This window comes from Diadema setosum, chromosome 6, assembly GCF_964275005.1.
Source record: "Diadema setosum chromosome 6, eeDiaSeto1, whole genome shotgun sequence".
Lineage (NCBI taxonomy): Eukaryota > Metazoa > Echinodermata > Echinoidea > Diadematoida > Diadematidae > Diadema > Diadema setosum.
Window position 1 is genome coordinate 17,984,578 of NC_092690.1, and position 9,663 is coordinate 17,994,240.

General features: G+C 47.6%; 1 protein-coding gene across 1 annotated transcript; it reads left to right on the forward strand.

Moving 5' to 3' along the window:
* The first annotated feature begins 6,439 nt into the window (after nucleotides 1–6,439).
* On the forward strand, nucleotides 6,440–9,025 carry LOC140229586 (uncharacterized). The gene has a single exon (XM_072309831.1). The coding sequence runs from the start codon at nucleotides 6,440–6,442 to the stop codon at nucleotides 9,023–9,025; it is 2,586 nt and encodes an 861-aa protein (XP_072165932.1).
* Nucleotides 9,026–9,663: the final 638 nt, after the last annotated feature.

The following is a 9,663-nucleotide window of genomic DNA, read 5'->3' on the forward strand; positions in this document are numbered from 1 at the left end:
AATATCATTTTCATGGACGATGAGCATATCATATGTGCTAATCACAATACTCAAAAAGTTCCAAAATTTTTATTGACTTCTTTTTTTATAGCCTTTTGAAACCTGTCGCCAAATTCACCGCCAGATACGTTACCAGTTTCTTTAGTGTTACAGCATTGCGAAAATAACAAGACTATGAAATGACCCCGTGTATATGAAAGCCTGAGGATATACTTCATACACTGCAAGTACTTAGATTTTTTGTGCAACAGCTCTTTATTGAGAATACGGTACAATGTTTGAAATATCGGTTTTCTACACTTTTATTTGGACAGATACGTTACATACTTTTCACGCCACCCACGGCGACAGACATTGCAATGTCAGACAAATTGTATATTATACATTACTCCTCGGAATGACGCATCGATTCAACATTAAAGTTTAGTACAAGTGAGAAATATTTGGTAGATATCGCTCTCATAATAATATGATCGACCATAATGTTACCACAGATACGTTACCCCAGATACGTGACCGAATTTTGCTCATTGGTCTTGTGCTTTCTAGGGATCAAATCTGGTCAAAATTCATCCCTACACATTACATGCTTCGTTTTGTTGGACCTCAGGATTATATTCTTACACCAAAAGGACAGAGAGGTGAAAAAGATCAACACTTCCACATGAGATTTCTTTGTGCGTCAGTGTCTCACAACTTACTGCCAAGTTTTCCGACAGATACGTTACCACATAATCAAAATGCTGAAAAGAAATTGTAAATGTTTGTACAAACAAATTGTTGTGTGCTCATAAACTCCAAAGTTCTATTCTATAAAACCCAGCCACTTTCATATTCTATGCAAAAACTTTGAACGTTTATTTTACAAGACGAAGCTAAGATTCAGCATATCAGTTTTTTTGCTTTTCAGATTTAGCAGATACGTTACGTATAATTCAGGGCACCCACGGTGACAAATAATGTTATGTAAAACAAAGTGTTCATAAAACAATTCTGCATAGAATGACGCTTCCATAAAAAATTAAAGTTATGTTCAAATGAAGAATATTCAGTAGAAATTGCTCTGTAACTTCACCGACAGATTCATTTACGGTACGCCAGATACGTTACCAAACTTTGAAAGAGTAAAAAGTAGTTTATGAAACGCTTCCGAGAAAAGTTTCAGTGTTCTGTTGCATATGTATTCTAGTGTTTTTCAACATATGAAGAACTACTCAAGATTCATTGATAAGTTGAACAATTACTTATTCATTTTCATTAAAAGGGATGAGCCAAATACGTTACCATAGGTCAAACAACTGTTTAGCATATCGAGTTCATAGAGACTGTACCTACTTCCTTCTAAGTGCCTGCAAAAATATATTTTTTAAACCTTGTTTGCATTATCCATCAAAACTTAATGAATATTTATAGTCAGATGGATAAATACATTCAGACGTAAGATGAGACTATTCTGTCAATGAAGAACTCAGCTTTCACATTTAGGGCTCTTTTCCACTACATTTCATAGTTTAAATATTACGTACAATGTTTAAAATGCTTAATTTGGGCTTACATCATTCATTTTTACATCAATTCATGAGGTAAATACTTAAACAGGTGATATTTATTTATTCATACACAACTAAAATTATTACTTATATTTTACCAGATACGTTACCAAAGGTGATTCGATGTTTTTCAATAGTTATTTCCCCAGGAAAGCAATTCATATTTGTTTCCTGTGGAAATTCCAGATCGGATCGTTCCCTTTGCATGATTTGTGGGATTCGAAACTTTATTTGTAAACGAAATTTGCAAAAAATGCAAAGTGAATCTTAAGGTTATATTTCATTTCAGCAAAAAGCATATTTCAACCTACCACACAGAAATGATTTCTACCAATTAGCAAGGGATGACAACATCTTTACCTCTTGAAAAACCCCAATATCTTTAGGAGGGACAGATGTCTTTTCCTGAACAGAAATTGGATCGAAACAATAAATCTAATTCAGAGTTAGGAGTCCATTACAACATGTAAATTTGCGGTAACGTATCTGATTGGTGATCAAAAATCATATATGATGCTCTATTTCAATTCATTTTTACTCAATGAATGGCCATCATTTAGAATGTTCCACTTTTTGTTTCGTATTTGACCGGTTTTGAAGTTTCCGAAAACACATCTTTGAATGTATTACTTTGTGGTTGATTTTTCGGTTTTACTCACATGGAATTGAACACTTAATCTGAGAATGGCCCATGAGTGAATTCGCATGCAAGCCAAATGACAATAATGACACCGATAAAAATTGTGACAAAGTAAAAGTCACAAATAATGTGGAATAATAAGAAATAAAGAAATTAATAGATTATTTCAGAGAAAGAAATAACAGAGTGCATGAGTATGAAAGATGAGTAAATGCAAGTAATCATTACTGACTGGCACATCTTTTTCCCTATATTTAGCGGTATCCTTCATCTTAGAACAAACATTCATAATTATTATGAAAGAAGTGAACTGAATTTGAATTAAAAATTATGTGGAAAAATAAAGAAAGTGAGTTAAAAAAGTAAAAAATACAAACAGTAAAAAGTAAAAAAATATGAAACACAGTATACCGAGTACATATTAATTACCAAATGATAAATGTCCACATGCAAAAGTGTTGAATAATATATCCACACAAAAAAGGAGGGGGGAGGGCAAAGAAATCTTTGGAGCGATCAACGACAGCTCTAATAACAATGCTAAATGAAGATGAAAACAAGGACAACACGCTTTTTAGAACAATTAAGAGAAACTGGCTTATATTATCATCTTAATTATCACCTAATGTATTATAATCATCACAATAATCATTACATGACAATTAATTTCAATTAATAAGGTTATTGTTGATAAGCAGGTATAGCCCTAATAGTATTTGTATGTAAACACATACGAAAATGAAATAGCGACGGTTCGTAAATACACGCGTATTGCACGTTACCTATTGTGCAGGCCCTACAGCGCGGGTCTCACGAACCGGCGTAATACAACTTACGTCGGTTCGTGAGACCCGCGCTTAAGTACATAACCTATGGTGCGCGCAAGAAACGATGGATTTACGAACCGACGCAGTGAGTTTGAAGACAGAAATATCGTAATTCTTTTGAATTCACACTAAAATTACACTATGGATAGGAAGAACAACTTCCACTCTCATCACCCTGTCAAAATTTTCACACACAAGACAGGAAAAGTCATTGAAAACGTTGTCTAAAACTTGTGAGATCTTTAAACGCGATTTTCTCAGAATTGCATTTTCGCTCAAAAACGAAATAGCGTCGGTTCGTGGTAACACCGACGATGTGTCAGGGTTCAACGCAGAATATCTAAGACACGATCGCCAAAAGAACAGTCATTTTCGCCGTAAGCGAAGGCAATTTGGTCTTTAGACGTGAGATTTTGGCCAACTTTTGAGATTGACATCTCACTTTTCTCTTCAAAATTCTACATTTTGAAGGTTGTATTTCGAAATGTTGATATCAATCAGAAACTAGAAAATTTCCCCTACAACGTGGTACCAAAATGTCAATGTGGTCCCTGAGGTAGGTCATTTTTTGACCTGTTTCGGGCTGTAGCGCGAAATCACAATTTACAGCAATAAATCAATGTACCCACCTATTTTGCTAGTCACTGACTACGCACGCCAAACGAGCAAGTTTTAACACAGAACCAAGTAGAGTGCACACCCCACCCCCTGACTCCCCACCCTGACTCCCCCACTTGCGCCGTCCGCGGGCGCCCTCTTCCTCTTTCTTTGCTCGCAGCCTAGACGTAGCAGCTAAGTTCTTTGTACGGGGAATTCATCCCCTTCCTTCGTAACTTCAGAGTATCTCTATCATCTTTTTCTCTAGTGTTACAAACTTCATGGTGTTCTATATAATTTTGTAACCTTTTTTGATCTGAGAACCTAAATATTTCGAGGGATTTAGACGATTTATTGTACTATCGTAACCTCCTCGTTCAGTACCGACACGGTATAGTCCCGCGTACGTGTTTCACTGCGGGACTTTTGCATATCGCGCGCCGTGTATGCGCCGGCTCCTGATCCTTTCTGCGTGACTGCAGACGTTCGTGTCGGGACGTGAGTGCATATCCTGTGGCCTAGCTAGCATCAGGGTAAGCCCTTTAAGTTCTCATATCCTTGTTTCGAGATTACTTGACTTTAGATAAGAACAGTATATATAAACCCAACCGCCTTTTTCAAGGCGTATGCTTTTTAGGTCACAAATATTGGAAACATTATGAGCTCCTCTTCGGAGACAGTTTCTTATGGTTCGGGTCGTCCATGGCGCCCATCGGCCGGGCCTTCGCCCGAGTCGGCTTCCCCAAGCCCTGTGGCTGTTCCGCCAGCCAACTACCAGGGTGCCCAGGCCGTCCCAGGCGGGTTTCGCCCCGTCAGTGGCTCCGGCCAGGGCGAGGGGATGACGCCGTGCTCCCAAGCAGCGGGGGTTTTTACGCCTCCGCTTGGGGAGCCGGCGGGGCATGCACAGCCAGTGGCCGGGCGGGCTTCTGCGCCCGTTACGGGCTGGAGCGCATCCCAGCCGGCAGGGGTTCTGTCCCCCGCCCCCCTGGTTTGCGCAGCCGATCTTTCCTCCCAGCCAGCGGTGGTTTCTGCGCCACCTCTTGGGGAGCGAGCTCGGCGTGCAGCGCCGGGGGCCGCGCAATCTTTTGTGGTTGCCACGGACCGACGCTTGGCTCAGGACCCTGGGGAATTGTCCCCCCTCCCCCTAAGAAAAGGAAGAAGAAGGACAAAAAGTCCGGCAAAGATCGCCCGACAGCTGTCCCTTCGGAAGGCAGACTTATGGGCATGCTTCAGGCATTTGCCGCCCACCAGATTTAACGCCACCCACTGGGGCGAACGGCAACCCGCCTAGCACGGAAGGCCCTGCCACTGGGTCCGTGGCTATCATATCGCCGCCAGCACCACCGCACAGGCCATCTCATCCTCCGGCGGCGCAGGGTGCGCCCCCCCCCCCCCCCCGGGGGAGGAGACGTACCATAGTACCACACCCTTGTATGTGGACCCGCCTTTTGAGGTCATGGCCTCTCCCGACCGAGCATGGGACGACACCGATTCGGTGTCCTGCCTTTCAAGCAGCTCGAGGGCCCCGTCTCCCACACCCACGGAGTCCCAGGACCCCCCCCCCTACTCTTCAGCGGATGGGCACTGAAGCCCATAACTTGCTGCACAAATACCTGCCCGATACTTACAAACAGGCAGAGCAGGAGGAATCGCGGGCTTCACTGCTATTTAGGCAACAAACCCCGCCCACAGGCATTCCCCTGACTGCCGATTTCAAAGGAGAGCTTGACCGCATTGCCGGGCAACCCCCACAAAAATCCGGCACAGCCCTGGGCAAGGCCTTCACCTTCCAGGCGGAGGATTTTCAATCTTTCTTCTTAGCGGAGAAACTTTCCCCTGACACGCTAGCGGTAGGGGAACGTGTAGCCTCCCGCAACCCCTTGCGCTCCCGCTCATTCAGGGAGGAGGATGCCCGCTGGGCGGCCATGTCCACCATGGTACGCTCGGGCATGCGGCTTACGGCCTATATGGGTGCCCTCATTGGGCTCAATGCCCGTGCACAGGAACTTGGGGTATCCGAAGGGGACAGAGCAGTCATAGATGACTTACTCCTCTCCCTCACAGGACTGCAATGGTCCCAGTTATCTCAGGCCGCGGTATATACTACCCATCGCCGCCGCGAGATGACTCTGCAAAGTTTGGGTGTAAAGCAGGGGGATGTCCCCACCCTCACCCAGGGCCTCTCTTGCCGTGGCCCCCTTCCCTTTGCTGGACAATTTGCTCAGGTAATCGAGAGGGAGGTAGCCAGCCGCAAACAAGCAGCTGAGATAGCACAACAGTTAAAACAGCCCAGACAGGGGCATACCCCCCGACCTCGGAAGGAGACCTTTCATCCCCCGACTGCGGGAGGTCATACCGCGCAATCCCAGCGCCGTGTCACGGTGACGGTACCGGCACTCAGCTCCGCCCAATCAGCCCGACAAGATCGGTCACGTGGCGGACGAGCTGCTGGTGACAAACGGCGGGGTGATACCCGCAAGTCCGCCAAGGGCGGACGCCGTTTTTGACGGGTTTCCCCGAGCGCTTGTCCCCCCTGTGGGGGTGGGGGGCGTCTTCATTTCTTCCTATCAGCATGGAGAACCCTCACATCAGACGCCTACGTGCTCTCCATCGTGCGCGACGGCTTCTCCATTGCTCTAACCGGCCCGCTCCCAGGCGGAGCTATCAGAAGACGCACCCCACCTACAGGGGCCCCTACCCGCCAGCTGCTTGCTACAGAGATCACAGCCCTGCTGGTAAAAGGGGCCATAGAAAGGGTGAGAGATCATACCCATCTCTGCCTCTCCCCTGTATTCATAATTCCCAAGCGCTCGGGAAATTTCAGAATGATCCTCAATTCAAAGAGGATAAATACCTTCATTCCATCGGCATCCTTCCGCATGGAAACATTATCCACGATCCTTCCCCTACTCAGACCCAACGATCTTGCGGTCTCATTGGATCTGAGAGATCCCAACTCTCGGGACCTCCTGGGATTTTCGGTAAACGGCAAAACTTACCGTTATCGGGCCCTGCCCTTCGGCCTGAAACCAGCCCCACGGGTGTTCACACGACTAGTGTCGGAGGTAGCAGCATACCTGAGAGGGCTCTGCCTATTTTGCTACCTGGACGATTGGCTCCTCGTAGCAAACTCAGAGCATCTCCTTGCAGCCCAGGTCCTAATCCTGGTCCAGACTGTGCAGGCGCTTGGCTTCATAATAAACTGGGACAAGTCAGAACTATCTCCGACTCATACCCCCATTTTTCTGGGAGCGGAGATAGACATGCGAAACCAGCTCGCCCGTCCCAGCCCAGACAGGATTCAGAAAATCCGCCTGGCAGCAGCAACTTTGCGGAGGACTCGCAGGACCTCAGCCAGGAAGTTCCTCCAATTTGTGGGATACCTGGCCAGCCTGGTAGATGTCCTACCGGACTGCAGGCTGTTCATGAGGCCCTTTCAACACCACCTGCTGCGGCATTATCGTCCAAGCAGGGACCCTCTATCCAGCCAGACCCCAATTCCAGGGGGCATCACGCTACTTTTAGCCAGATGGACGGACTTCAGCTTTCTCAGCCAGGGAAAACCCCTGCGGGTACCACAGCCGTCTGTCACTGTCACCACGGATGCATCCCTGCAGGGCTGGGGGGGGGGGGCACTGTCAGGGCAACATGGTAGCCGGGAGGTGGTCTCACAGAGCTGCTATAAGACACATCAATGTCCTGGAGTTTCAAGCAGTGCAGCTTTCATTACAGCAGTTCCTCCCCCTATTAAGGGGACACACTGTACTGATACGCGCAGACAATGTTACGGTAGCTGCATACATAAACAAACAGGGAGGTACCCACTCAACGAACCTCAGCAGTTTAGCGGCTCAGTTTTGGAGATGGTGTCGCCACAGGGACATCACGCCGGTCACCTCCTATCTCCCAGGACAGGACAACCTGATTGCAGATTTCCTTTCCCGGGGACGCTGTTTACCCTCCGAGTGGATGCTCCACCCAGAGGTCATGTCCCCCATCCAGAGGACGATGGGCCCTCTTCGAGTGGACTTATTTGCCTCGGCCCTCAACCACCAGCTCCCTCTTTACTGCTACCGGGTACAGGACCCCGGAGCATGGGCCCTGGATGCCTTCTCTATCAGCTGGAGGGGAATCCAAGCTTATGCCTTTCCTCCGATAGCCCTAATTCCTCGCGTCCTACGGAAAATCAGGGAGGACAGAGCAGTGGTACTCCTGGTGGCCCCTTGCTGGCCCAGGAGACCATGGTTCCTGGAACTATTCGATCTCCTTGCAAGTCGTCCGATGAGTCTCCCCCTGCGACCAGATATAGTGGTTCACCCGATCTCGGGAATCCTACATCAACGTCCAGCCTCACTTCATCTAACGGCTTGGCCGCTATCGGGGAATCGGCCAGACAATCGGGCCTTTCAGACCGGGCAGCAGAATTTGTCATGCAGAGCCGCCGGGACTCCACTAGGGAGATCTACAATTCGCGCCTTGCTGCCTTCTCGGAGTGGTGCGAGTCTAGGGGTGTAGAAACCCGTACAGCCCCTTTAGGATGCGTGGCTGACTTCCTTATCTCTCTCTTTGACAAGAAAAGGGCTCTCTCTACCATTAGGGGCTATCGTTCAGCCATCGCAGCAATACACTCAGGTTTTCCAGACGGGTCAGGAATTTCCTCTTCCCCATATCTTACTAAGTTGCTCCGCTCCTTTTTCTTGAAACGACCCCCCCCCCCCATGACCAAGTTGGTCCCCGCCTGGAGCTTGCCCCGCGTCTTAGATGCATTGGCCAGACCACCCTTCGAACCCATGGCCACATCTTCCTTACACCACCTTAGTATGAAGACAACCTTTTTGTTAGCAATTGCTTCAGGCCAGAGGCGCAGTGCGCTTCATGCCCTCTGTCTTACCCCAGGTCATATCAGGTGGGAGAGGTGTGGGGTACGCCTCATCCCCAGGGCTACCTACATAGCTAAAAATCAAACGGCTTCCTCAGGTCCAGTGGAGATTTTTATTAGCCCACTCTCGGAACTGTCCTCTATCGCAGAAGACAAGGTTTGGTGTCTTGTCAAAGCCTTGAAATGGTACCTCGATAGGACCAAGAGTTTACGCAAGGACGACCAGTTATTCATTATTACACGCGAGCCCTACACAGCAGCATCGCGAGATTCCATTTCCCGTTGGATTGTGGAAGCCATCCAGGCCTCTGGTACAGAAGCCTTACTACCGGGAGCCAACCCTCGGGCCCATGATACGCGTGGCATTAGCACTTCCTGGGCACTTTTTCAAGGGGTGCCTCTAGCAGAGATCCAGAAAGCAGCATACTGGCACTCTTCCAACTCGTTTATCTCTCACTACCTGCGGGACATCCCAGCCGGGGAGGAATCCTTCGCCTCTGCAGTGCTGACCGCCGCAGGAAGTGTTGCCTGACTCCTGGTGGACCCTTCCTCCCAGAGGGACATGCCCCCCAGACGTTATCAGTGTAAGTCTAGCAAAATAGGTGGGTACATTGATTTATTGCTGTAAATTATGAAAATCCAGGACTGATTTTCTTATTTACGAGATAAATCTATGTACCCACCTATGACCCACCCACCATCCCCGCTCCTCGACATGTCCATTGCTTGGGACTCCCAAGGGCTGCGGCAGTGTTCGAGGAAGAGGGCGCCAGCGGACGGCGCAAGTGGGGGAGTCAGGGTGGGGAGTCAGGGGGTGGGGTGTGCACTCTACTTGGTTCTGTGTTAAAACTTGCACGTTTGGCGTGCGTAGTCAGTGACTAGCAAAATAGGTGGGTACATAGATTTATCTCGTAAATAAGAAAATCAGTCCTGGATTTTCATATTTGCAGAGAAGTTTCGGGTTTTGCCAGAGCGAGTCTCATATAGCCGTACGGCAAAATCAGCTCATACACATTTGGTGACCTCCCTCAAATCCGATGTTTCTTGTAGCGAACGGAGCTACGTGGTCATGGAAATTGAGTGTTTTTTCAATCTCAAAAACAGTTTGGGGATAAAGTTACATCGCCTAAAAGATATCCAGTTTTGTTAACTAGCTTCTTAGCTTTCCGT